This window comes from Chrysemys picta, chromosome 8 (genome assembly GCF_011386835.1).
Source record: "Chrysemys picta bellii isolate R12L10 chromosome 8, ASM1138683v2, whole genome shotgun sequence".
NCBI lineage: Eukaryota > Metazoa > Chordata > Testudines > Emydidae > Chrysemys > Chrysemys picta.
The window spans coordinates 2,761,492-2,789,106 of NC_088798.1; the positions used below are offsets into that span (position 1 = coordinate 2,761,492).

Genomic DNA, 27,615 nt, shown 5'->3' on the forward strand with positions numbered 1-27,615 from the left:
GAAGCAGAACTAAAGAAAGGAATGTGGTAAATTATGGAAGCTGGGAGGAGATTTACAAAATCCGAGTCCAAACCAAATGGGAAACAAGGAAAACCCTTTTCTACAGCCAATGGAGTGGGAAGATATCGGTCAGAATATTAGAAATACCTCCAGTTCTCTCTCAGCTTGTCTTTCAAAGACAATGGAGATATTTTATTGGATCACCAAGTTTAAGTATGGTTTTAATGCATAACTGGATAGGAAATGCCCAAAGTATCCAACTAATCTCACATTTTGCCATAGGTCAGGGAATTATTCCAGAAATTTTTTAAGAGATCATTAAAGGTGCTGAATACCAGTATAGAGCTGCCAAGGTTGCATAAGCTGGGGCTTTGTTAAGACCATGACAGTACAGCACTAATGAAGAAGTCGTAACTCACCACTTATGAGTCGTAAAACAAATGTATGTATATAAATACATAAACATTTAGTTTTATTCTGAATCAACTATTCTTACTAGAAAAAATATTGCCCTCAGAGGCATTGTGTGTCAGCAATACTATTGTAATCATTATTTGTGATTAGTTGGATTATAGGGGTCCAGTTTACAGCAATGAGCGATAAGGGGTTTTCACAGCTTTCCTACCCTCAAACTAAAGAGCCAAAGACAAACACGGCCCAAAATTAAGGATTTGTAAAAAACAGACTTAGTTTTTGTAAGGCCAATAAAATCTTAATTTTCATTGGAACGTAATGCAACAGATAGACCTTCATCTGCAGCATTTACAAACCAAATTACAACTTTTATGCATTTGAATCTGAAGAGTTAGAACATACTACAAGCAAAAAGTGAACTGCCCAAGCTGTTCTCCTTGTCCTAGGTGACAGAAATACTAAGATTATATTTTTAGCCCTGTTTAATGAGCCACAGAATTCTATGAAACACGTAAGAAAACTGGCTTTAAGCCCAAAGGATCTTTATTTAATAGAGTCATGGATTTCAGCCCCATGCTTTATAACTATGCAATTCAAAGTTGCTGCTTTATTCCAGACAGAGTGAGCGTGGGAACACCTCTCTCACTCACCTCTTTTCCTTTGGTTGAGTCCCCTTCTGACCATTCTACCGAGACAGACAGCCTTTCGACATTTACAGTCTTTATAATTGCACTGTGAATTAAGCCTAAGGATTAAAGATAAGTTCACATTTCATCAGGTCATTCAACACAACACACTTAACTTTTGCTGAAGAGAACAAGTCCCCATATTCAGCTCTGTAATACCAATTCAAGATTAGAAGGCTAGTTTTTCAGAGAGGAATTTGTCAGTATTCCGTATCCAAAGCTATGAGCCATTGTTAAAATCTGGGAATGGCCTTCATACTACATACTATAAATATTGGATAAACATTCAAGACACAAAAAAGCAACGAAGCTATTAACTCTGCTGTCAGCCAGCAATTTCCTAGGAGTGCCAATACCTTTGAGGACGCAGCGGCCCAAAGGAAATTAAGCTATTATTGTCCCTTTGCTGTGGCATTAAAGACAACTCCTTTTCTGGCAGGGATGCAATGTGCTATTTTTAGAGCCCGAACACTGAAAGACTTCTGACTTACTTAGTTTATTTTGACAGCACTTTGTATACGTTTTCCCATTTATTTGGGTTTTCCTACACGGCAACCAGGGAAGAGACTTTTTTTTTTTAAGTGGAAAAAAAGTCCCCTAAAAAAGAAAGCCACACACAAAGATTGCCTGGGGGAGTTCAAGGGTCTGTTTAGGACCAGAAACCACTTTTTAAATTGCATTGTATCATATTATTGACTTAAACTGGGACCATATAGAACATGGTTGCAACCAAGGTCCTGTAGTGGCACCAAATCTGGTCTAAAGGAGGTCAAATAGGGTGTCTAAGACAAGCTTATGGTTTGCTGGTTATGGTTATGCTATCTGTATATGGGTATCATTTTTGTAGTTGAAGTTATGAATATTGGCTCTATACGGTCTGTATTTCAAACTTCTGCTATGCTTCTGGGTGACCCCAGACAAGTTGGTGTCAGCTCTGCCTAGCCTGCTTGATGACCCATTAAGGACCATCAGCTATACAACTGACCCATTGAGAGAAAGCAAATATGCCTTGAGACTCAGCAAAGTATGCAGGAACTTGCCCATGTGACTCCAGACTTCATTTTGCTGTAATTTAACATAGTTAACATTAGCGTACATGGATTAGGAGCGGAGGTTAAAATAGGTGAAGAACAAGTTAAGAATTAAGGTATGTCTACACTTAAAATGCTACAGCATAGACGCTACCTATGGCAACGGAAGGATTCTCCTGTTGCCATAGGTAATTCACCTCTCTGAGAGGCAGTAGCTATGGCAACAGAAAAATTCTTCAGTTGACCTAGCGCCATCTACACCAGGATTTAGGTTGGTGTAACTATGCTGCTCACGGGGTGTGGGTTTTTCACACCCCTGAGAGATGTAGTTACACTGACCCAATTTTCTATTCTAGACCAGGCCTTAGTTAGGCAAGTTAGAGGTCTTCAAGTCAGCAGGCCCTGACAAAATACACCCTAGAATATTTTAAGGAACTGGCTGAAGAGATCCCTGAGCCATTAACAATTATCTTTGAGAATTTGTGGAGGAAGAGAGAGATCCCAGAGCACCGGAAAAGGACAAATATAGAACCCATCTATAAAAAGAGGACGAAGGATAACGCACGGAATTATAGACCAGTCACCTTAACTGCGGTACCTGGAAAAATAACGGTGCAAACAATGAATTGTAAGCACCTTGAAGATAAGGTAATAAGTAACAGTCAATACAGATTTGTCAAGAAAAAAAATCAAGTCAAACCAACCTAATAGCCTTCTTTAGGAGAGTAACATGTGATCTCTCTCAACTTTAGCAAGGCTTTTGATACGGTCTTATGTGACCTTCTCATAAGCAAACTGGGGAAATAGATCCTAGACAAACCTATTATAAGGTTGGAAAACCATACTCCTGGGTAGTTATCACTGGTTCACAGTGCAGCTGGAAGGGCCTATGGAGTGAGGACCTGCAGGGATCTGGCCTGGGTCTAGTCAAAACTTTCATAAAGGACTTGGAGAACAGCCTAGACTCCGCACACTTTTATAACGTGCGCAAACGAGGCCAAGCTGGGCGGGGCGGCACCTGCTTTTGGAGACGAGCATTAGCAGCATCCAGAGCGCAGCTGAGAACGGTGGGCAGGACAGCGGGGCACGTGCGGAGCCCGGAGAAGAGCAGCCGCGGGCGGGCGGGGACCGGAGAACAGGCCCCGGGGACGGGAGAGGGCGTGACCGGCGGGGGGGGGGGGGGAAATCCATTGTTCCCGGATCGCCTGAGGCCGGGACACGCCGCGAGGGGAGATTTAGGCCCCAGTAACCAGCGATGGGCTCTGGGTTCCTGCCTCAGCCCGAGGGGCCCGTCCAGCCCACACGTCTCGGGCTCTGCCTGCAGGGGAGCTGCCTCCCCCCCCCCCCCCCCGCAGCCAGACCCCCCCACACACACACACACACCTCGCTAAGGGGGCGGTACGGATAGCGGCGGGGGTCAGTCCTGTCAGACCCCCCACACACACACACCTCGCTAAGGGGGCGGTACGGAAAGCGGCGGGGGTCAGTCCTGTCAGACCCCCCCACACACACACCTCGCTAAGGGGGCGGTACGGATAGCGGCGGGGGTCAGTCCTGTCAGACCCCCCACACACACACCTCGCTAAGGGGGCGGTACGGAAAGCGGCCGGGGTCAGTCCTGTCAGACCCACACACACACACACACACCTCGCTAAGGGGGCGGTACGGAAAGCGGCGGGGGTCAGTCCTGTCAGACCCCCCCACACACACACCTCGCTAAGGGGGCGGTACGGAAAGCGGCCGGGGTCAGTCCTGTCAGACCCACACACACACACACACACCTCGCTAAGGGGGCGGTACGGAAAGCGGCGGGGGTCAGTCCTGTCAGACCCCCCCACACACACACCTCGCTAAGGGGGCGGTACGGAAAGCGGCGGGGGTCAGTCCTGTCAGACCCCCCACCACCACCCCGCCGAACGCTCCCCCCGCACTCACCGTTGCTCCGCTGAATCTTAATAAGCCGGCCGGGCTGGAGGCGGCTGCAGACCGCGGAGTCCATAGCGCGGAGGGGAGCGAGGGGGGTTCCTCGGGGCCGCTAGAAACGGAGAGGCGTGAAGGTCTGTGGTCCCAGCGGTACCGCGTCCAATCAGCAGCTGGGAATGGCGGGCCCCCGGCAACCGCCGCCGATTTAAACTCCGCGCGCCGGCGTGCCGCGGGGCCTACCGGGAAACGCGGCCTCGGAACCACAACCCCCAGCATGCTGTGCGTGTACAGGGAACGCCATCTCCCAGCATGCCGAGGGACTCCGGCCTAGCGCACCTACTGGGAACTACCACTCCCATCATGCCGCGGGCCCCTCTCTCAGAGCGCTGCGGGGCCTCTACGCGCGGTGCACGCTGGGAGATGTAGTCCTGCGGCGGGGCGGTCACAGTTTCCCAGCTTACACGTGGTGCTGACACGCCAGGCAGGGTTCCCTTTCGAGGGGCAACCGGAGGGGAGGAAATGGGGAAACGGGGGGGAGGCCCTGCCCCGCCCCTGCCCCTGCCTGTAGGACCCAAATAATCAGGGATAATGGAAAAGAGGGGACAGTCACTGGCCACCCCACTTCCATCCCCAGCCTGGACTCCTTGCTCTCTCCTTGAGCAGGAGGTTACATTACAAACACCTCCATGTATTTACAGTGAAAGCTGTAAAGCGGTGTCTTTCCCTGTGTCAAGCGCCAGCAGCTGTTTGGGTTCGGCCTGGCCAAGGGGAAGTTCACCTGCACGATGCCCTTGCAGCCCTCAGCCTCCACACAGGGCTGAACTGCATCCCCATGTTGTGGGTGTGGTGTGGAACAGGGCCTCTGCGCTTCAGGCATTTCGGGCTGTGAAATTAACTTCCAGAGTGCAAGAGGTATTTCAGAATGACGCTCCCAGCACTACTGTATGCAGTATTATTGTGGCCCTGTTCGTCCCAGAATATTACAGAGGCAAGGTGGTGAGGTAATATCTTTTGGACCAACTTCTGCTGGTAAGAGAGACAAGCTTTTGAGCTTACAGAGAGCTCTAAGCTTGTCTCTCTCACCCGCAGAAGTAGTTTCAACAAAAGATATTACCTCACCTCCCCCCCTTGACTCCCAACACTGACACCCCCGCTACCCAATAAATCCTCCCATCAAAAATGGGGGGGGGGAATCAAAAAGAAAAATCCTTCCCCAGCAGTTTTTAACTCTAAAAGAGGAGAAGCTAGAGACTCCACAAAGTCCTCTTTGGAGAGCTAGCAGCATGTCCAGTCCCATCTGGAGATGAGTCACCAGAACTAACACATGTACAAGACACTGCCAGAGGAGTGAAGGTGAGGGGACACTCATGGAGCTGGTCCCAGCATTGATTGGGGATAGTAAGGCCTTGTGTTTTTTCTGGTTTCTTCTAGCACCTGTAACGCCACGGCCTGTGCGAAGAGGGAAGTTAGCACGTGCAGAGAGGCTGGAAAAAAAAGGACAAGAGAGGAAATGTTCCAGGAACTAGTGATTGCATCCCAACAGAGGACCTTGAAGGCAGAAGTTTGGAGGGAAGGTTTCCTGGTGCAACCTCAAAGCATCAAAGTAGAGTGCATGGCCTCGGAAAGGGACATGAGACAGACTCAAACAGCGCTGTTGGAGCACCTTTTGTGACAAAGGTCAAGCACTGCTCCCCAACCTTGCAATGTCCTGCAGACTATAGGGAACACACCAGACGGGTACCACCATTTCATTCAAGCTTTCTTCTCATTTATTTACTGCCCTTAACTCCACCTCACTGAACGTTTTTTGTCGGGGAATCATGACTGTTAAGCAGAAGGAGAACTGGAGTTGGATAAGCTCGTCCTCAAGCACTAACAGCAGAGGGGACACAGAACCCGTAGGGACGTTGCTGTATCATCAATGCCCTTTTTTTCCAGCCTTGCCCCAGTGTGCCTGATCCCCTTTATCTGAATAACACCCACTGCTCAGGAGCTTAGGGGGAATCCACATTAAAATACACATTGCCCCCCACAGAGATACTCACCTCTAGAGTGATGCTGGCCTGTCTCTGGCAGGTGGTGTGATCCTGGTTCCCCATAGCACACATAAGGCCGTGCACCACTCTCAGCTGGATCATCTCTTCGGCCAGTTTGGTGGAGTCCTTGGCTAGAACGCTGCAAGGAAATCAACGCAGTCAGGCTCCAAGGCTCTTCTGCATGGGAGAAGACTCCCACAACCACAGGAGCTTTCTGGGAATGAAATGGAAGAGCCACGTCTAGCCATTTGGAGGGACAGATTCTAGTCCTGTTGCCTTAGGTGTGGTGCTGATCCAAGTGCAACGTGATGCCTCCATCTTTCCATGTCACTAGCGAATGACTAACACCAATGAACAAGGACGGATGCTATTCTCAAACTGAACAGGAAGCCCATGGCTGCATGTGAACTTTTTAACATGTATGTTTGGGGCTCTACAATTCTTTTAACGATTGACAATAAAAAACATCTGATTTACATATTAAATCCCAGCAAATCCACTACGTTACCCCACAGAATGCAGCATCCAGGGTGGAACAGTAAATTACATTATTTCATTATTGAGCACATCACTGGAGAAAGCAACATGGCCGGTGTTTTGTGTCATCTTCTGCTTTTAAAGGGAGCAATTTGGCATTGGCCCATCTTGTGGCAAGGTGCTAACACTGTCCCTCTCTATGCTGGCCTGGAAACAGAGGGAACATTCTGACTCTGTATTAATGGCCGGAGTAAAGGTTGATATTATATTTCACCTATAATAAAAGCTCTGAATAATTTCAGGGGAGGATCTGGATTTTGCTACCCAAGCGGAAGTGCTTCTCTCTAAGTTCCTGAGGACTGTTGTGGATGGATGAAAGCCCCCGAAGTCTATATGGAGGAGTTGCAGAGCCACAGGGAAATACTCAGACAGCAATGGCAGAGGGCTAAAGATTCCCTTGGAAGGATAACGACTGACCTTTTCTCCATGAAGGAAGCAGCTTCTCTAAATGCTGTATAAATCCCTGTAGCGAGGCAGACTGGTTCCCCGCCGCCCCGGAGGGGGACAAGCCCCTTTGGACGCTAAAGTGGGCGGAGCCAGTGGAGCTTGCGCCCGCCCCCCAGAGGTCAGGGTGCAGGAGAGGAACTACAAAAGCCCAACCCCAGAGCTCACTAGAGGCCTGGCCGCTGGAGAAGCCAGACGCCTGTGGCCTAGCTCCCGGTTGGGAGACTCTTGCAGGTTGCGACCGACCCGAGGACTGGCCAGACGCCGACCAGACCCTGGGGAAGCTGGTAAACCCGCCTGTGGCAAGTTACCCAGAGGAGCTGCCAAGCCTCCCGCTCGCCGGGTACCCAGAGGAGCCCATGGTGCTTGATTCTTTGGAAGACTCCGTCCAGACGCAGGTACCTCTAGAGGGGGAGGTAGGAAATAGCCCGGGGGCAGCCAACCCTCGTCTGGCTGCAGCACATCCAGAGCCCATGTCAGTGTGTTGTGGCCAGGATCCCCACTGACGCAGCAGCGGGTCTAGAGCCCCGGGCCGGGACGCAGTGGGGTGGGTGGGCCTGTGCCCCCCCTGCCACCCAACGTGCGGGTGGCCGTCTCCCCCTCTCCCAGCTCCTTCGGAGCCAGGACCTGGGCCTCCTAAACTTGTCTGCTCAGCTCCTGCCTGAGGGCCTGGGCCACTGACTCTCTACTGCCCGGCCCTGACCCAGGGCCTGGGCCTGGGCCTGTTATTAAACCGTTTGCTCAGCTCCTGCCTGAGGGCCTGAGCTGCTGCCTGCTGCACAGACAGGCTAATTCCCCGACTCACCTGACTTAAGTAGCGAGGTGGCCTGGTTCCCCGCCTGGTTCCTACAATCTCCCTTTGTATTTTGCTCTGAATTTTCTTACCCGATGGTTTTTGCTGCAGCGGCTTGCTGTATATACACCGACAAGGGCTCCGGAAGCTGGAGTGTGGCTGGGTCTGAATGGGGGAACATTAGACAGGATGAAAACTACGGCTAGAGCCATACTTCTGCCAGAAAGCTTGAGTTATAACCTGGGGAATCAGAGCAGTAGCACCTGAAGAAAAGAGGATGTGTGAGATTAGAGCAACATCCCTAAGGGAATCTACACACAAATGTACTGTAGCCCAGTGCATCACAAGGAGCTCTCGCTGCTCAGCGACTGTGTCAGGCTAATGCAGCAACTCAAACAGCCTGGGACGTTGCAGTCTGTTTTACTGAGACAGGATGGGGGTCAGAAAATGAAGGTTTCCCTGACTCTTGAAAAGGTGTCCTTTAATTTCCTCTGGCCACATGCAGAAGGGACCTGAGTTTAAGATCTCTGAGAGAAGGCGCCGCATCCCCTGCTCTCCATTCACTTTGCTGCATTCACTGAACAAATCCACACAATTCGCAAATAGCATCAAAATTCCCATTCCTGCTCCGAGGGCTCCAACAAGCTGCCTGGCAGTTCCCATTACCCAAAACAGTGACCCTCTGCAACTCGCCAGAGGGTCACTGGAGAACAGCACTCAGGAGCTGCATCAGAGGAAGCTATGACATCCATATGTGGAGGTACGTCTGTAGGAAGCTCTGACATCCATATGTGGAGGTACGTCTGTACACTGCAGTGGGGACAGGGGCAGGGGATATGGAGGCCTGGAGAGTGCAGTGCCGGCCTCTAGCTGCCAGGGGGCCCTGCTTGCCATCTCCTCTCACCCTGTCGCGGGAAAGGGGAAGGGAAAAGAGGGCGATCGCAATCCCAGGAAGGACACTAGGGTTACCATACGTCCGTATTTTCCTGGACATGTCCAGCTTTTTGGTTCTTAAATCGCCGTCCGGGAGGAATTTTTAAATATCTAAAAACGTTCGGGATTTTGCCATTATTATTTTTCCCCAAAGAAGAGTTGATCATTCAAGAAAGAGAGGGAATGTTGATCGTTCAAGAAAGAAAGTGAATGTTGATCACTCAAGAGAGTGCCCGCTTTTCCCCCCTAACTCCCAGCGCTTGTGCTGCGAAACAGCTGTTTCACATGGCTGGGAGGGAGGGGGGAGGAGGGGGAATGCGGCGTGCTCAGGGGGGAGGCGGGGCCGGGGCGGGGATTTGGGTTAGGGGTCCAATGGGGCAGGGAGGGGGAGGAGTTGGGGTGGGGACTTTTGGGAAGGGGTTGAAATGGGGGCGGAGAAGGGGTGAAGTTGGGGTGGGGGGGCGCGAGCTCCCACCGGCGCCGAGGAAAGTTGGCGCCTAGCCCTATGGTTCCAGATATGTATGATCATTTTTCCATAGTGGCGATAGTGCAACGTCAACAATTTCAGTTTCTTTTCGGAGTCTGTACCGTGCACGGTAGTGTTTCCTCCAGAGCTCTTTATTTGATATTTTATTTTACTACCCCTAAACACAATGCCAAAATGAAAGTGTAAATTCACTGCAGAACTAAAGATGAAATTCCCATGTTTTTGAAGTGGTAGAGAAGAATGGGAAGCTGGGTGCTTGGTATGTAGACCTGGTACTTACGTCTCTGTGAAAAATAAAGGCGCTAATGATTTACAAACTCATGTGGACTCAGACAAGCACAAAAAAGCAGTTCGAGGAGAGAGCTTATCAACAAAATTGACAGATTATTTTGTAAAACCAGGCAGTGAATCAGAGGATGCTGTTACTGCAGCAGAGGGTGCTTTTGCATGTCACACCGTTAAGCAACATAATAGCTTTAAGTCAGTGGATTGCGCATCTGTCTTCTTGAAGAAGACATTCCCTGATTCAGAAGTAGAATGGAAATTTTCAAGTGCTAGCACCAAGACAGAAGCAATTGTTATCTCTGTGCTTTCACTGCATTCTGTTGATGATGTTCTGAAAACGTTTGAAGAAAATGACATAGCTTACTGTGGAGTTGCTACAGATGGAAGCAATCACGGTTCAGTGAAAATATTTCCAGTAATTATTCAGTATTTCGACTGGAAAAATGGTGGTTTGCAGTCAAAATTGATTGAGGTCCAGAGCACACCTAGTGAGACTGCCGACACAATTGCTCATTACGTAAAAGAAACGCTTGAAAAAATGGTTTGTTCGAGAAGTGTATTGCATTTACAGGTGACAACTGCAATACAATGTTTGGAGGACTCCAGCATGATGAAGATGGAAAGAATATGTTTGCAAACTTAAAGAAGTTGTTGCAGAAGAGAACATTAATTGGTGTGGGTTGCCCAGCACACATTTTGAACAACTGTGTTTACCATGCAGCAGAAAGAATGAACGTTGATATTGAGAACATTATTTTTAAAATTTACCAGTACTTTCATATCTACACTGGCCGAACTGAGCGGCTGAAGGAGTACTGTGAGTTTGTTGATGTTGAATAGAGAAAGCTGCTTTCTCATAGCAAGACACGATGGCTGTCATTATTTCCAGGCATTACAAGGCTGATACAGATGTTTCCGGCCTTGAAGTCATTCTTTCTGTCACAGGACAAACCACCCACAGTGCTTAAGACATTTTCTGAGTATGAATTAAGTGAGATTTACCTCTGGCACATGCATTCACTCATGAGTGTATTCCAAACTTACATCCAAGAAATTGAAAGGGAAAGCAACTCTGTCGTGGAAGTGCTGAAAAGTTTGAACTCGGTTCGCACTATCCTTCTTGAAGACAAGACTCACAACTTTATGTCCCTGAAAGTTAAGGGACTACTGGCACAAAAGTGCATGGAAGGAATTGATGAAGAGTGTGACAAATTCTGTGCTGAAGTAGATAATATGTACAGCAGATGCTTAGAATATTTGGAGAAGTGGTTTAGACCCCTGGAAGACTTCTTTTGTTTCAGGTGGATTACACTGAGTGAAACACCGAATTGGAGTGATGTGGAACCTTTTATCAAGTACCTGATTGATAGTGGGGTGCAAATTGATGACATGAAGTGTTTTGATCAGGTCAGCAACCTGAAGAAGTTTATGGAAAGTTGTAACAGTGATGAAGAGTTCAGTAATTATTTGCTAGCACACCAGAAGTGGACCAAATATTTTGAGAAATCCAAAAACATTGAGTGTCATTCAGAACTGTTAAAGATTGCACAGTTCTTCTTTGCTATTCCTTCTCACAATGCAAATGTAGAGTGAATTTTTTCACTGATGCAAAACCAGTGGACAAAGGAAAGGAACAACTTGAATGTTGAGTCGCTGAAAGGAATTCTACTTGTACAGTACAACTTCAGACAAACTTATTGTAAAGACTTTCATGCCTTCTTAAAGAGCAATCAACCACTGCTGAGAAAAATGTGATCTATGTGTGGGCACATGAGGAGAAAGAAAACTGAAGAACTGGTGAAAGGAAAGGACTCACTACATATAAAGAAGTACAGTAAACTTTAAATAATTAAACTTCACTTTTGAGGCCATATCACTTTTTCTTATATATATTCAATATAGACGACATGTAGCGCACATCATATATAACAGTATAATAACACATAATACTGTCCTCGCTTACAGACAACCCCCCAACCTGAAGCAAATACTCACCAGCAACTACACACCACACCACAGAAACACCAACCCAGGAACCAATCCTTGTAACAAACCTCGTTGCCTACTCTGTCCCCATATCTACTCTGGCGACACCATCAGAGGACCCAGCCACATCAGCCACACCATCAAGGGCTCATTCACCTGCACATCCACTAATGTTATATATGCCATCATGTGCCAGCAGTGCCCCTCTGCCATGTACATTGGCCAAACCGGACAGTCCCTCCGCAAAAGAATAAATGGATACAAATCGGACATCAGGAATGGTAACATACATAAGCCAGTAAGTGAACACTTCAATCTCCCTGGTCATTCTATTACAGATTTAAAAGTCACTATCATTGAACAAAAAAACTTCAGAAACAGACTTCAAACATAAACAGCAGAACTAAAATTCATTTGCAAATTTAACACCATTAAGCTGGGCTTGAATAGGGACTGGGACTGGCTGGCTCATTACAGAAGCAGCTTTTCCTCTCCTGGAATTGACACCTCCTCATCTATTATTGGGAGTGGACAACATCCACCCTGATTGAATTGGCCCTGTCAACACTGGTTCTCCACTTGCGAAGTAACTCTCTGCTCTCCATGTGTCAGTATATAATGCCTGCATCTGTAACTTTCACTCTATGCATCTGAAGAAGTGAGGTTTTTACCCACGAAACCTTATGCCCAAATAAATCTGTTAGTCTTTAAGGTGCCACCAGACTCCTTGTTGTTTTTGTAGATACAGACTAACACGGCTACCCCCTGATACTAGAGAGACAAGGTGGACCCCACTTTCTGCTGGGGAAAGAGTGCAGCTTGCATTTTGCTTCTCTCTCTCCCCACCAGAAGTTGGTCCAACACAAGAATTACCTCCCCGCCTTGTTTCGCGTCAGTGTCTTGTCAGTGCAGAAGGTCAGGTGTTGTCACCCACTCCAGTAACTGGAAGGCCACTTGATCCCTTTTGTTACCTGCCCAGTGAGGCTGAGTGCACAGGCAGGCAGCGCCGTTTGAAGAAGTGGAAGATTGTACAAATGACCAGGGAGGAGTGTAAAAAAATATATATATATATTGCTCAGGCATGCAGGAGTGAAATCAGGAAGGCCAAATCGCACTTGGAGTTGCAGCTAGCAAGAGATGTTAAGAGTAACAAGAAGGGTTTCTTCAGGTATGTTAGCAACAAGAAGAAAGTCAAGGAAAGTGTGGGCCCCTGACTGAATAAGGGAGGCAACCTAGCGACAGAGGATGTGGAAAAAGCTAATGTACTCAGTGCTTTTTTTTTGCCTCTGTCTTCACGAACAAAGTCAGCTTCCAGACAGCTGCACTGGGCAGCACAGCATGGAGAGGAGGTGACCAGCCCTCTCTGGAGAAAGAAGTGGTTCGGGACTATTTAGAAAAACTGGATGTCCACAAGTCCATGGGGCCGGATGCGCTGCATCCGAGGGTGCTAAAGGAGTTGGCAGATGTGATTGCAGAGCCATTGGCCATTATCTTTGAAAACTCATGGCGATCGGGCGAGGTCCCGGATGACTGGAAAAAGGCTAATGCAGTGCCCATCTTTAAAAAAGGGAAGGAGGAGGATCCGGGGAACTACAGGCCAGTCAGCCTCACCTCAGTCCCTGGAAAAATCATGGAGCAGGTCCTCAAGGAATCAATTCTGAAGCACTTAGAGGAGAGGAAAGTGATCAGGAACAGTCAGCATGGATTCACCAAGGGCAAGTCATACCTGACTAACCTAATTGCCTTCTATGAGGAGATAACTGGGTCTGTGGATGAGGGGAAAGCAGTGGACGTGTTATTCCTTGACTTTAGCAAAGCTTTTGATACGGTCTCCCACAATATTCTTGCCGGCAAGTTAAAGAAGTATGGGCTGGGTGAATGGACTGTAAGGTGGATAGAAAGCTGGCTAGGTCGTCGGGCTCAACGGGTAGTGATCAATGGCTCCATGTCTAGTTGGCAGCCGGTATCAAGCGGAGTGCCCCAAGGGTCGGTCCTGGGGCCGGTTTTGTTCAATATCTTCATTAATGATATGGAGGATGGGGTGGACTGCACTCTCAGCAAGTTTGCAGATGACACTAAACTGGGAGGAGTGGTAGATTACTAAACTGGCTGGAGGGTAGGGATGGGATACAGAGGGACCTAGACAAATTAAAGGATTGGGCCAAAAGAAACCTGATGAGGTTCAACGAGGACAAGTGCAGAGTCCTGCACTTTGAACGGAAGAATCCCATGCGCTGCTACAGAGTAGGGACCGAATGGCTAGGCAGCAGTTCTGCAGAAAAGGACCTAGGGGTTACAGTGGACGAGAAGCTGGAGATGAGTCGACAGTGTGCCCTTGTGGCCAAGAAGGCAAACGGCATTTTGGGCTGTATAAGTAGGGGCATTGCCAGCAGATCGAGGGACGTGATCGTTCCCTTCTATTGGACATTGGTGAGGCCTCATCTGGAGTACTGTGTCCAGTTTTGGGCCCCACACTACAAGAAGGATGTGGAAAAATTGGAAAGAGTCCAGCGGAGGGCAACAAAAATGATTAGGGGTCTGGAGCACATGACTTATGAGGAGAGGCTGAGGGAACTGGGCTTGTTTAGTCTGCAGAAGAGAAGAATGAGGGGGGATTTGATAGCTGCTTTCATCTACCTGAAGGGGGGGTTCCAAAGAGGATGGATCTAGACTGTTCTCAGTGGTACCAGATGACAGAACAAGGAGTAATGGTCTCAAGTTGGGGTGGGGGAAGTTTAGGTTGGATATTAGGAAAAACTTTTTCACTAGGAGGGTGGTGAAGCACTGGAATGCGTTACCTAGGGAGGTGATGGAATCTCCTTCCTTAGAGGTTTTTAAGGCCCGGCTTGACAAAGCCCTGGCTGCGATGATTTAGTTGGGGATTGGTCCTGCTTTGAGCAGGGGGTTGGACTAGATGACCTCTTGAGGTCCCTTCCAACCCTGATATTCTATGATTCTATGATCAGGTGAGCTGCAGCGCAGCGAATCCCAAGAGGAGGGAGAAAACTTGTTCACCTTAGCCTCTAAGGATAGAACCAGAAGCAATGGGTTTAAACTGCAGCAAGGGAGGTCTAGGTTGGACATTAGGAAAAAGTTCCTAACTGTCAGGGTGGTTAAACACTGGAATAAATTGCCTAGGGAGGTTGTGGAATCTCCATCTCTGGAGATATTTAAGAGTAGGTTAGATAAATGTCTATCAGGGATGGTCTAGACAGTATTTGGTCCTGCCATGAGGGCAGGGGACTGGACTCGATGACCTCTCGAGGTCCCTTCCAGTCCTAGAATCTATGAATCTATGAATCTATGATCTGAGGTGAGCTACTTTGCAGCAGAGGCCGACCAAGCAGCAGGTACAATGCGGGGTCGCACCCGGCTGGGGGATAGAATCTCATGTCCGAGATCCCGGCTCCTGTTACTTTGCAAGGCGTGTGCGATTGCTCTGGGTTTTAGCTGTGGGCCAATTGCCCTCTGGCTTCTCGGCCGGGCTCCGTCCTCTATGCGCCTGGGCGTCAGCGGGACTGTCCCAGGAGAGCAGCTTCTCCAGCCCCCCGCCGCATCCCCGTCTCCGTCCAGCTGGGGAACGAGCAGAGGCAGCCCCGAGAAAAGACTCCTTTGAGCGCCGGAGACGGGCCGGAGAATCTTATTTGCATATGCACAGTGCCTTGCGCGCAGTGAAGCGAGTCCCTGGTCAAGGGGCTGGTTTTGCTCCCAATGTCCCCGGTTCCGATGCTCCAACGCGGGATGTAAACCGGTTCAATTACATTGCCTCTAAAAGCTAGAGGTTAAGCGGGCTGTGAGTGTAGTCACCCTGAGGTGAGATGAACACGCGGTTGCCCCGGCAGCGCCTGTGCAGCATATCCCTGCTATACTCTGGTTTTTCTTCAGATCCTATAAATCTTTCGTCTTTTACTAAAGATTTCCGTGGGGAGGAACATTTAAGAGTTTCTACCCAATTTTTTTTGAGGCTTTGCTTCGGTGAGGCTGTTCCCTGTTGTTGTGAGAAAAGTAGAAAGGTGGTTGGACTTTGCTACTTGAGCTTATGTTGACAGCTGAAGCTTCTGTATTGTCTGAAAGAAGACCAGAGCTTTGAAAACAGCTGTTTGCGATGTATTTAGCGCTTGATGTGTTAGTGAGATGTTTTTCCCAGCAGGGGCTATTTTGCGATCTGTATTCACCTAGTTGTTTGGTTTCATAGGTTTCTGGCATGAAGGGTGGAGGAGACTATATCAGGGTTGAAGAGCAGCAAAGAAATGCGTTGTTGTCCCTGTTAACGTTTGGATTGTACGAAGAGGATGGTTTTGAGTCGTTTGGGGAACTCTTTGGTTACTTTTTATTATTAGGCCCCTGAGTTGAAAGGCTGCTCGTGCAGATTTTACTTTGTCATTGTTGGTAGGTCAATTAAAGAGCTGCTTTCTTAGTCTATTCTGTGTAGGTTCTGAAACCGTTCTCCTTAGCATACCTTCCAGAAGGGATTGCATGGTTTCCCTCGTCTCCCCACAGAAGATACATTTTTCCATCCCTTTCCCGTTGGGAAAACGCCACTGTTTCAACTTAGGAAACAATCTCTGTAAATGGTTTGCCCAGACGAGGGACAGTTCATAGGAGCAGAAGAGGAGGAAGGTTGTGGCCCTTTGAGTCAGATTCATAGCGTTTAAAGCCAGAAGGAACCAGCCGATCACCTCAGAGCGGCAATGCTCCAGGCTCTGCAATGGCAAGGAATTGATTTGATGCAATTGACTGTATGTTTGAGATAGTTCTGTGGGAAGGAGCAGAAAAGAGCACTGGGGCTGCGGAATAGCGCTTGCATGGGCTTTCTTTGCCCAGTTTTGCTGTAAGAGTTAACAGTGAGAGATTGCTAGTCTCAGGTCAGTGGGTGGTTTTATGCAAATTAGGAGTATACAGGGAAACCAGCGAGAGGAAGGCATCTGCAAGACTTGTCTGTCTTTGAACAGAATGGTGTGTTATGGGCTCTTGCTTTGAATTCTTCCACTGGAGTCATTTCGGGGAAATGACCCTCACTTAGAGTTCCCTAGTTCTGGTGTTTGTTGCATGTCCGGGAGCTCGTCAGGGTGAGATCGAAATCGGTGGGTGCAGGGGTGTGCGTGCGTCGCAGAGTCTCAGCATCGCTTCTCGGCTCTGTATGAGCTAAGATCAAGCGTAGTACCTGTTCTTATCAGTTTAATATCTGATATGTCCTTTATTTAAGGACTGTATATTAAATTAATTTTTGAAGCAGGGGGTTAGAACAGCAGCTTGCTCTGTCTGCCCTATGCATCAACCTGGTATTGCAGTGTCTCCAGGAATGGTGCATCTCCCTTTTTGGGGAGAATCTTCTGGTTAGAAAAACAGAAAACTGGGATGGTACTTCTTTAAAGCAGATTTTTAGAAGTAGCAGAAAACTCTGAAGTCTTTGTTGTGCACCTCGATTTCACCCACCAAGTATCAAGTGTGAACTTCTCAGGCACTAGGACAGCCTGAACATGGAGTCACAGACAGCCCCCTTGGGCACCCAGACTCTATCTTGCCACCCAGGTGTAGTAGAAGCTGCTGTAACATGCAAGCTCTGTATGTCCCTTAGGGCTAACCCTAGCCAAACAGCCGGGCTCCCTTGCTTATGCTTAGAAGGCGTGCCGTCTCCCTGAAGTCCAAGCAGCATCGGGGGGGGGGGGGGAGGGGGGGGACACAACAGTTTCTTCTTGACAGAGATTTTTATTTCATTCCCCCAGAGCTCAAGCTGATGGGGGCAAGTCTTTGTGCAGGTCTCCGCCTCCTCGTGGGTGTGGATGGGTGTGTGAGGGGAAGCAATCAGCCGAGTCTTTTGTCCACAGATGATCCACAGTGGCTTGTCTGATGTCTCAGGGCCTTCTCTTGTTGGAAAGGAGATGTCTCCTCTTCTGGTAAACTAGCATTTCACACTGGGTAATGCTTCGCTCCTGACTGGTGGCGGGGTGGCGGCAAGGGGGTTTACAGTTTTAGTGCCAACGCTTATATATCACCTTCTAACATGGGATACGGCTATTATAGATGAGAATAATGCATGCAGCAACTCACAAGCTTTTCATAAAATCTAAACACAAAACACGTTTTTATAAATCTCATGCCTGTTTTAACAACACTAACAAACAGGTGAGCAAGACTAGTTTCCAGCCATGCGTTTGTCACTTCTCAGTAAGGCCTAGGGGCCTTGGCATGAGCTGGCACCTGGTCTGCCAGTGTCAGAAGAGGCTTTTCCCTCTTATCCCCAGGTGTCTGTACTGGGACCAGCACTGTTCAACTTATTCATAAATGGTCTGGGGAAAGGGTTAAACAGTGAGGTGGCAAAATGACAACATTGTTCAAGATAGTTAAGTCCCAGGCAGACTGCGAAGAGCCACAAAGAGATCTCACAAAACTGGGTGACTGGGCAACAAAACGTCAGATGGACGTCGGTGCTGAAAAATGCAAAGTAATGCACATTGGAAAACATAATCCCAACTATCCCTATAAAACGATGGGGTCTAAATTAGCTGTTACCACTCAAGGAAGAGATCCAGGAGTCGTTGTGGAAAGTTCTCTGAAAACATCCACTCAATGTGCAGCGGAGTGTTGGGAATCATTAAGACAGAAAATATCATAGCGCCTCAATATAAATCCATGGTACGCCCACATCTTGAATACTGCGTGCTGATGTGGTCGCCCCATCTCAAAAAAGATATACTGGAATGGGAAAGATTCAGAAAAGGGCAACAAAAATGCTGAGGGGATATGGACCAGCTTCCGTATAAGAAGAGATGAATAAGACTGGAACTTTTCAGCTTGGAAAAGAGATGACTAAAGGGGGATACGACAGAGGTCTATAAAATCATGACCAGTGTGGAGAAAGTAAATAAGGAAGAGTTATTTACTCCTTCTCATAAACAAAAAAATCTAGGGGTCACCGAATTAAATTAATAGGCAGCAGCTTTAAAACAAACAAACAAAAGGAAGTATTTCTCCACGCACCGCACAGTCAACCTGTGGAACGCTTTGCCAGAGGATGTCGTGAAGGCCAAGACTATAACAGGGTTCAAAAAAGAACTAGATAAATTAATGGAGGATAGGTCCATCGATGGCGCTTCGCCAGCGGTATCCCTAGCTAACCCCTGTTTGCCAGAAGCTGGGAATTGGGGACAGGGGATGGATCACTCGATGATTCCCTGTTCTGTTCATTCCCTCTGGGGCACCTGGCATTGGCCGCTGTCAGAAGACAGGATACTGGGCTAGATGGACTTTTGGTCTGACCCAGTATGGCCGTTCTTACGTTCTTATCCCATAACCACTTTGTTTTCTTTAGAGCCTTTGGTGAGAGACCCTGTCAAAGGCTTTCTGAAAATCCCAGTTCGCTATATCGACTGAATCATCGGCATCCACATGCTTGTTGAGATCCTCAAAGAATTCTACAAGATTGGTGAGGTACGAGTTCCCTTTACAAAAGCTGTGTTCACCCTTTCCCAATATATCCTGTTTATCTGGGTGCCTGATCATTCTAGTTTCTACCAATTTCCCCATTACTGAAGTTAGGCTCGCCGGCCTGAAATCGCCAGGGTCGCCCCAGGAGCCCATTTTAAAAATTGGCGTTACGTCAGCTACCTGCCAGTGGTCTGCAACAGAGGCTTGCTTCAGCGGTAGCTTGCGTACTACGGCTCGTAGATCTGCAATTTCACATCTGAGTTCCCTCAGAACTCGTGGTCGAATGCCATCTGGTCCTGGTGACTTATTCCTGCTTAATTTAACAATTTGTTCTAAAACCTCTTCTACTGGGATGGTACTTCAGATTTGTCACCCAATGAGGACAGCTCCGATGTGGGACTCTCCCTCCCGTCCTCTGCAGTGAAGGCCGCTGCAAAGAAGGCATGGAGCTTCTCTGCAATGGCCTCGTCTTCCTAGAGTGCTCCTTTGTCAGCTAGTGGCCCCGCCACCTCTTTGGCAGGCTGCCTGCTTCTGATGTACTTAAAAACATTCTTATGGTTAGCTTTTGTGTCTTTAGCACGTTGCTTCTCAGATTCTTTCTTGGCCTGACTCGTTAGACTTTGACACTTAAGCGGCCAGAGTTTGTGCACCTTCCTATTCTCCTCACTAGGACTTGATTTCCAGCTTTTGAAGGATGACTTTTTGCTTCTAACGGCCTCCATTACTCAGCCATTTACCTAGGGTGGCGTTCTTCCAGTCCTCCTATTGTCGTTTCTGATTTAGGGCATACGTTTCATCCGAGCCTCTAATTACGGTGCCTTTAAACAGTCTGCATGCTGCTTGCAGGCACTTCACATTCGTGACAGCAGCTCCTTTTAATTTCCATCTAACAATCTGTACTTATGCCGATAGGTTGACTTTAGGTCTTTAACTTTGACGGGTAGCTGGGAAGATGGTAAATCGGACAGAAACCCATTCGACAAACCTCTTCATTTCCTTGTTAGCGCCTGACTTCTTTATTGATTTTCTTTTCCTTATTTCCCAGCAGACTGACTAGACACCAGATCTGGGTGCTAGCAGAGGGACCCGACGAGCACCTTACTTTCTGATTTCTTTCGGCCGCGTCGAACACGCCAGGGCGCGCACAGATTCTGGATACTCATCTAAATGTAACGCCTAGCGCTCAGCTTTATTTCTGTTTGCTAGCTCTTCTGGGCAATCGATCTTTGGTCTGACACGTAGGATCCCTGCATTAGGGGAGATGGCTAATGAACGAGACCATAAACCTTGGAAATGAAATGAAACCTGAAGTCCGTAGAAGACCCCGAAAGTCCCTCGGGGAGTGGAGTGCAAGTTGAGGAAGAGTTGCCGGCACAGCTTACCTCTCAATTCTCGTTTTCCTGTGCTGAGCGCAAAAGCCGGGAATCAGCTCCAGGTAGGGAGGGGAGACCATATGTGTGCAGTGGTTAGACAGGAAACAGCAAGGAACTGGTCTGGAGTGAAACCATAAGCATCTTATGTATGCCTGATGAGAGAGTTGTGTGGGAAGTGGCGGTTTTAAGTGGGCTTTCAGAGGAAATGCAACTGAAAGGCAGCAGAAAGTGGAATCCCAGGTTTTTAAACAATCCTCCGATAACACACCAAAAAGCTCATGTCTCGCTACTCATTCAAAAGTAGAATAAAGTTACAGCAAGATTTCATCATAAATGAAGTAAAATCCTAAAGATTTCAGAACACAACTGCTTTAAGGAGCCACGAGGGAAGCAATACAAAGTCAACCTTGTCACAGAGAAATGCAGTGAAACTATTTCCCTTTTTTTAAGCAGCATAGTCTCCCCAAACGGAAGGGCACTGTTCCCGGAGAAGGGTCCTGCCTGGAGAGGGTTTTTCTCGTCGGCGCAGGCCATCCACCTCCCCGAAAGGCGGGAGCAAGGTCGACGGAAGAATTCTTCCGTCCACGGCGCGGACAGATGTAGCTGTGCCGACTTACGTTCCCCGTGCAGACTAGGCCTGAGGGTTGGTGCGCGCTGAACAGTTAAGTGAAAACAGCTCCGTCCGTCAGGGGGTGTGCCAAAGGGAAACCCGCTCCTGGGCGACACGGCCACGCCGACCTAACCCCCAGCATAGCTAAGGGCATTCGGGGAGGCGGTGGGCCTAAAGCGACGGAAAGACCTCCTCTGCCATGGGGTTGTGCCAGCCTACTCTCCGCAGCACAGACAGGGTGGCCACCGAGAGACGGGAACAGACAGCAAAAGCCAAAGCGGCCCCAGGGCAGGGGGCGAGCCTGCACGTTGGACGAGGGGACCAGGTGGGACAGGCATTTTTGACAGGCCGTGCTCCCATCAAAGGAGGAAGAGCCCAAGAAGGAGGGACGGGCAAAAAGCTGCAAGCAGGGAAAGAGACAGAACAGCCAGGCAGCTCCCCTTAGGGCAAAAGAAAGCACTGGTCCGAGCCCCCCCCCAAGGCAGACGAGAGAGCAGGCCAGACGTAAAAGCCCAGGGAAGGACAGGAAAGCAACAGAGCAGAAGAAAGCCGAGAGCCAAAGTTTACGAGCTGAGCTTTGCTTTGCTCTCCTCTCTGTTGGACCCATCACCAGTGGGAATGACAAAGTGCAGAGGGCTACTTACAAGTACGGCAAAAGAGACTTACAAGGACGGAAAAAATAGACACCGACTATCGGGTTTCTCTCAAGAACAAGTTGCAGAAGAGAGCAGTCAGAAAGACATGTGGGTAAAACCCCCCTCGAAAAACTAAGGACACAGCTCAAGGGTGGACCAAGAAAGAACCTTGAACCCACAAAACAGCATACCTAAAAACTTTTCTTTCTTTTCCCAACCAATCGCCAGGGGAGAGCGCGAACGCAGTCCCCCACTACCACAAATTATGCAGTCGAGTTTCCCGCATTTGGGGAAATCGCAGGGGTCAGCACACCCGCAGTGCAATGGATGAGCCTCACCCTGGGAAAACCACCTTCGTGATCATGGTATCTCCCCTGCCAGGTAAGTATGAGTTCTTAACGCCCAGCCGCCGCCCGCCCTCGCTCGCCTCCTACTTTTAACCCGCGGGGCGGACCGCCGCGCCCCGACCGCCGGCCTCGCCCACACCGGCCCCCAATGCCGCGAGCTGCCCCGTCGCGGCCCCAGGGTCCCTTCCTTCTCCATGCCGAGCCCGGGTGCCATATTCGGGCCCTGCTCCACAGCCTGCCTCCGCTCCCACAATCCTCGGCTCGAACAGATATCTGCATACTTGCTCACGCGGCTCCGCCCCTCCGGTCGGGCCCCTCCCCCTGCCTGCCCGGGCCCCGCGCTCTCCCCTGCCCAGCCCTGGCTCTTGCACGCCCCATATCCCAGGAATCCAGGATATCAGAGAGACAAGGTGGACCCCACCTTCTGCTGGGGAAAGAGTGCAGCTTGCCTTTTGCTTCTCTCCCCACCAGAAGTTGGTCCAACACAAGAATTTACCTCCCCGCCTTGTCTCGCGTCAGTGTCTTGTCAGTGCAGAAGGTCAGGTGTTGTCACCCACTCCAGAAACTGGAAGGCCACTTGATCCCTTTTGTTACCTGCCGAGTGAGGCTGAGTGCACAGGCAGGCAGCGCCCTTTGAAGAAGTGGAAGATTGGACAAATGACCAGGGAGCAGTATAAAAATAAATATTGCTCAGGCATGCAGGAGTGAAATCAGGAAGGCCAAATCGCACTTGGAGTTGCAGCTAGCAAGAGATGTTAAGAGTAACAAGAAGGGTTTCTTAAGGTATGTTAGCAACAAGAAGAAAGTCAAGGAAAGTGTGGGACCTTACTGAATGAGGGAGGCAACCTAGCGACAGAGGATGTGTTCTGGTGTTTGTTGCGTGTCCGGGAGCTCGTCAGGGTGAAATAGAAATCGGTGGGTGCAGGGGTGTGTGTGCGTCACAGAGTCTCAGCATCGCTTCCGCCCTCCACGCCGCCACCGAGAAACGAATCGGCAGACCTCCCTCCGACCAAGATGTGGCCACCTTCATGAGCGGCTCCCTGGATGGCGACTTCGCCCGGGACAGGGGAGACTTCGCCTCGCTGTGGACCCGCACCCGCAATGCCACGCGCCGGCTGGGAAAGCGCCTGGGCTGCCGCTGGGAATGGAACGAGGAACGGCAGGAGCTGGGAGTCCTGATACCGCGGATCGGAACGGAGGACAACATCATCGTCACCCCCGGAGCCAGAGGCGTGCTGGAGAGATCACTGAAGGCCGCCGTCCACGCGCTCTACGTGGACACCCTGAAGAAAAAGCCGGACCAGGGTAAAGTCTTCGAAGTAACCAGCAAGTGGGACTCCAGCAATCACTTCCTCCCCACAGGTAGCTTCACCCGGTTCGCCGACTGGCAGTTCATTCACCGCGCCCGGCTGAATTGCGTCCCGCTCAACGGTGCCATCCGCCACGGGAACCGGGACAAACGTTGCAGGAAGTGCGGGTACGTCAACGAAACCCTGCCCCACGTCCTATGCTGCTGCAAGCCCCACGCCAGAGCCTGGCAGCTACGCCACAACGCCGTCCAGGACCGTCTAGTGAAGGCCATCAACCCGCGTCTGGGAGAGATCACCGTCAACCGCGCCGTCCCCGGCACTGACAGCCCGCTGCGCCCGGACATCGTCGTCACGGACGAGGTGGGGAAAAAGATCATCCTGATCGACGTAACGATTCCGTTCGAGAACAGAACCCTGGCCTTCCGCGAAGCCCGAGCCCGCAAGCTCGAAAAATACGCCCCCCTGGCTGACACCCTGCGGACTAAGGGTTACGAGGTGCACGTCGACGCTCTGCTCGTTGGGGCCCTGGGTGCCTGGGACCCGTGTAACGAACGCGTGCTGAGGACCTGTGGGGTGGGCCGTCATTACGCGCGGCTCATGAGACGCCTCATGGTCTCGGACACTATCCGTTGGTCCCGGGACATTTACATCGAGCACATCACCGGCCACCGCCAATACCGAGAGTGAGCCGGGGAGACCTCGTGCACCCACACACACCCCCTGCTGGACCCTATCCCCTGAGCCCTAAACCCACCAAACCTAGCTGAATCCCGCCACGTGAGGGTCACCCCATCCCCATTACCCAGCCCGCTTGCTTATACCCATGACTGTCCCTGCCTCCCGTATGGGTGGTGGACCCTCACCGTTTATCGACTGTCTCCTGATCCCGCCCACCGGTTACCCACCCCTCATTGGGGACATTGCAGTGTGTATATACTATGTGTGCTGCCCAGCCCCAAAACACCAACATACCCCCTTACTCTGCATGTTACCCCCAATGACCAATAACTAACGCTTCAAAGTTTCTGTATCGTTTACTTCTTTAAATATTCTCTAATAAAATTTAAACCTGTTCTTATCAGTTTAATAAAACCTAGCTGAATCCCGCCACGTAAGGGTCACCCCATCCCCATTACCCAGCCCGCTTACTTATACCCATGACTGTCTCTACTTCCCGTATGGGTGTTAGACCCTCACCGCTTATCGACTGTTTCCTGATCCCGCCCAACGGTTACCCACCCCTCATTGGGGACATTGCAGTCTGTATACACTATGTGTTCTGCCCAGCCCCAAAATCACCAACATACCCCTATTCTCTGTATGTTACCCCCAATGACCAATAACTAACGCTTCAAATTTTCTGTATCATTTATTTTTTTCTAAATATTCTCTAATAAAATTTAAATCTGATATGTCCTTTATTTAAGGACTGTATATTAAATTAATTTTTGAAACAGGGGGTTAGAACAGCAGCTTGCACTGTCTGCCCTATGTATCGGCCTGGTATTGCAGTGTCTCCAGGAACGGTGCACCTCCCTTTTTGGGGAGAATCTTCTGGTTACAAAAACAGAAAACTGGGATGGTACTTCTTTAAAGCAGATTTTTGGAAGTAGCAGAAAAATCTGAAGTCTTTGTTGTGCTTTGGTTTCTTTATGATAAACAAACTATTGTTACAATTTCTTGGGAGTGTTTTGAGTGTCAATAGATGTGAGGCTGTTCTTTGTCTTGCTAGAGGATTATTTAAGAAGCTGGGATCCTTTTTTCTGCTGTGAATCTTTTCAACAGTATGAGGGACAAATGCTTTCCAGAGTCTGGGTCTGTTGGGGAGATGGTTGGTTGGTTGGTTGGTTAGTTTTTTGTTTGTTTGTTTTTTGGGGGGGCGGTTGGTAATATTTGAGGTCACACGTATATCAACAACCGCATGAGTTACATAGCCTTCTCTCCACCCGGCCTACGTTCTATGTATCTCGGTTCGTAAGATCAAGACAAGGCACTAGGTGTCGTGCTGCACCCGGCACACAGGGGTCCCAATCCTGATTTCCTCCCCCCAAACCTACTGTCATCTAAATGGTAAATAATAACCCTTAACTTCTCAGCGTTGCCACCCTCACTCTTGGGAAATCATGAGTCAGACTCCCCAAAATCATGACAGTGGCTTACAAACCATGAGGATTATTTTTTTTTTAAATGTAACGTGGGTTCTCTTTATTTCCCTTCCAGTTTTCTGAACCAGGCAAGCTAGAAACGTACCTTTCTAGTGCAGCCACAGCCCCAGAGAGCAGGAGCCCCGCGGGGGCGCCTGGGGCTGGCAGGCAGCGGGGCTCCTCACGGTTGTGTGTTCCGCATCTCGATTTCACCCGCCAAGTATCAAGTGTGAACTCCTCAGGCACTAGGACAGCCTGAACATGGAGTCACAGCAACTCACAAGCTTTTCATAAAATCTAAACACAAAACACATTTTTATAAATCTCATGCCTGTTTTAAACAACACTAACAAACAGGTGAGCAAGACTAGTTTCCAGCCATGCGTTTGTCACTTCTCAGTAAGGCCTAGGGGCCTTGGCATGAGCTGGCACCTGGTCTGCCAGTGTCAGAAGAGGATCTTCCCTCTTATCCCCAGGTGTCTGTACTGGGACCAGCACTGTTCAACTTATTCATAAATGGTCTGGGGAAAGGGGTAAACAGTGAGGTGGCAAAATGACAAAATTGCTCAAGATAGTTAAGTCCCAGGCAGACTGCGAAGAGCCACAAAGAGATCTCACAAAACTGGGTGACTGGGCAACAAAACGGCAGATGGACGTTGGTGCTGATAAATGCAAAGTAATGCACATTGGAAAACATAATCCCAACTATCCCTATAAATTGAACAGAATTGTGTGTTATGGGCTCTTGCTTTGAATTTTTCCACTGGAGTAGTTGTGGTGTTTGTTGCGTGTCTGGGAGCTCGTCAGGGTGAGATAGAAATCGCTGGGTGCAGGGGTCTGCGTACCTCGTTCTTGGCTCTTTATGAGCTAAGATCAAGCGAAAGAGGCAGAACAGCCAGGGGGCAAAAGAGAGCACTGGTCCAAGCCCCCCCAAAGGCAGACGAGAGAGCAGGCCAGACGTAAAAGCCCAGGGAAGGACAGGAAAGCAACAGAGCAGAAGAAAGCCGAGAGTGTTATAAGCCGAAAGCCAAAGTTTGCGAGCTGAGCTTTGTTTTCCTCTCCTCTCTGTTGGACACATCAGCAGGGCTACTCAAGGCGCGCAAAGAAGACTAAAGTAGCTAGCTGTGCCCCTCGGAGCAAACCTTCCTCCTGAAAAGAAAGGACAATTAGGAAGGGATATGGCTAAAGCCCCCCCTCCATGGACACAGCTTCAAGATGAGCCAAAAAAGAACAGGAAGGCCACTAAACAATACTGCTAAAAATCTTATCTTCTTTTGCAACCAATCGCCAGGGGAGAGCGCGAACGCAGTCCCCCACTACCACAAATTATGCAGTCGAGTTTCCCGCATTTGGGGAAATCGCAGGGGTCAGCACACCCGCAGTGCAATGGATGAGCCTCACCCTGGGAAAACCACCTTCGTGATCATGGTATCTCCCCTGCCAGGTAAGTATGAGTTCCTAACGCCCAGCCGCCGCCCGCCCTCGCTCGCCTCCTACTTTTAACCCGCGGTGCGGACCGCCGCGCCCCGACCGCCGGTCTCGCCCACACCGGCCCCCAGTGTCGTGACCTGCCTCGACCTGTCCCGAGGGTCCTTCCTTCTCCACGCCGAGCCTCGTTTGCCAAATTCGGGCCCTGCTGGGCAGCCTGCCTCCGCTCCCACAATGCTATGCTCCCATCCATATCTGCATACGTGCTCCTGCGGCTCCGCCCCTCCGGTCGGCCCCTCCCCCTGCCTGCCCAGGCCCGGCTCTCTCCCCTGGCCACCCCCGGCTCGTCAGCGGTAAGAGCCCCGCAGCGAGCCCCAGCAGCGGTCCTTGCCGTAGTGCTGCCCCGGTCGCCCCTCCCCCCACCTGTGATGAGCCCGGTCTCCCCGGCGGCCGGGCCGCTGCGTCACGTGCTGCAGCCCAGCTCTGAAAAGGCGGGGCCCGACAAAGCTGTAACCTGATTGCAATAACACTGCAGTTTCTTGCATGTAGCCGGGTCCCGTCCCAGGAACCCGGGATATCAGAGCGACAAGGTGGACCCCACCTTCTGCTGGGGCAAGAGATAAGCTTGCATTGTGCTTCTCTCTCTCCCCACCAGAAATACCAGGCTCCCAAAGTTTAGACGAGATGATTAAGGAGGGATACAATACCGCACTGGTTCTCAACCAGGTGTCTGCCCAAAGAAACCTGGCCTTGATCCACCTCCGACTAACTTCAGGGACTCACCA

The 27,615-nt window shown here is 49.7% G+C and overlaps 1 protein-coding gene, 4 non-coding genes and 1 pseudogene across 10 annotated transcripts in view; 3 read left to right on the plus strand and 3 right to left on the minus strand.

The window, feature by feature from the left end:
• The window catches only part of KIF2C (kinesin family member 2C), a 47,995-nt gene extending 41,766 nt beyond the window's left edge, over positions 1 to 6,229 (minus strand). For 2 of the 6 annotated variants that reach the window (XM_065553701.1, XM_024103904.3), the window contains exons 1-2: positions 4,067 to 4,259; positions 1,065 to 1,159 (exon numbers count right to left, since the gene is read on the minus strand). In XM_065553701.1, coding sequence (XP_065409773.1) covers positions 1,065 to 1,159; positions 4,067 to 4,130 — 159 coding nt within the window. In that variant the 5' untranslated portion in view covers positions 4,131 to 4,259. Of the gene's footprint in view, positions 1 to 1,064; positions 1,211 to 4,066; positions 4,296 to 6,099 lie in introns of those variants that run through there. The other 4 variants (XM_065553702.1, XM_008166719.4, XM_005303032.5 and 1 more) reach the window with 4 other exon arrangements.
• A 9,191-nt stretch (positions 6,230 to 15,420) lies between these two features.
• On the plus strand, positions 15,421 to 15,538 carry LOC112061762 (U5 spliceosomal RNA). The gene has a single exon (XR_002890365.2). It is a non-coding gene; the product is annotated as a U5 spliceosomal RNA (small nuclear RNA).
• A 1,139-nt stretch (positions 15,539 to 16,677) lies between these two features.
• On the plus strand, positions 16,678 to 16,871 carry LOC112059331 (U2 spliceosomal RNA). Its single transcript, XR_002888603.2, has one exon. It is a non-coding gene; the product is annotated as a U2 spliceosomal RNA (small nuclear RNA).
• Positions 16,872 to 21,826: 4,955 nt separating this feature from the next.
• On the minus strand, positions 21,827 to 21,990 carry LOC112061663 (U1 spliceosomal RNA). Its single transcript, XR_002890340.1, has one exon. It is a non-coding gene; the product is annotated as a U1 spliceosomal RNA (small nuclear RNA).
• Positions 21,991 to 24,622: 2,632 nt separating this feature from the next.
• Positions 24,623 to 24,795, plus strand: LOC112059333 (U2 spliceosomal RNA; annotated as a pseudogene).
• Positions 24,796 to 26,690: 1,895 nt separating this feature from the next.
• LOC112059355 (U1 spliceosomal RNA) lies at positions 26,691 to 26,854 on the minus strand. The gene has a single exon (XR_002888625.1). It is a non-coding gene; the product is annotated as a U1 spliceosomal RNA (small nuclear RNA).
• Between the last annotated feature and the right edge of the window lie 761 nt (positions 26,855 to 27,615).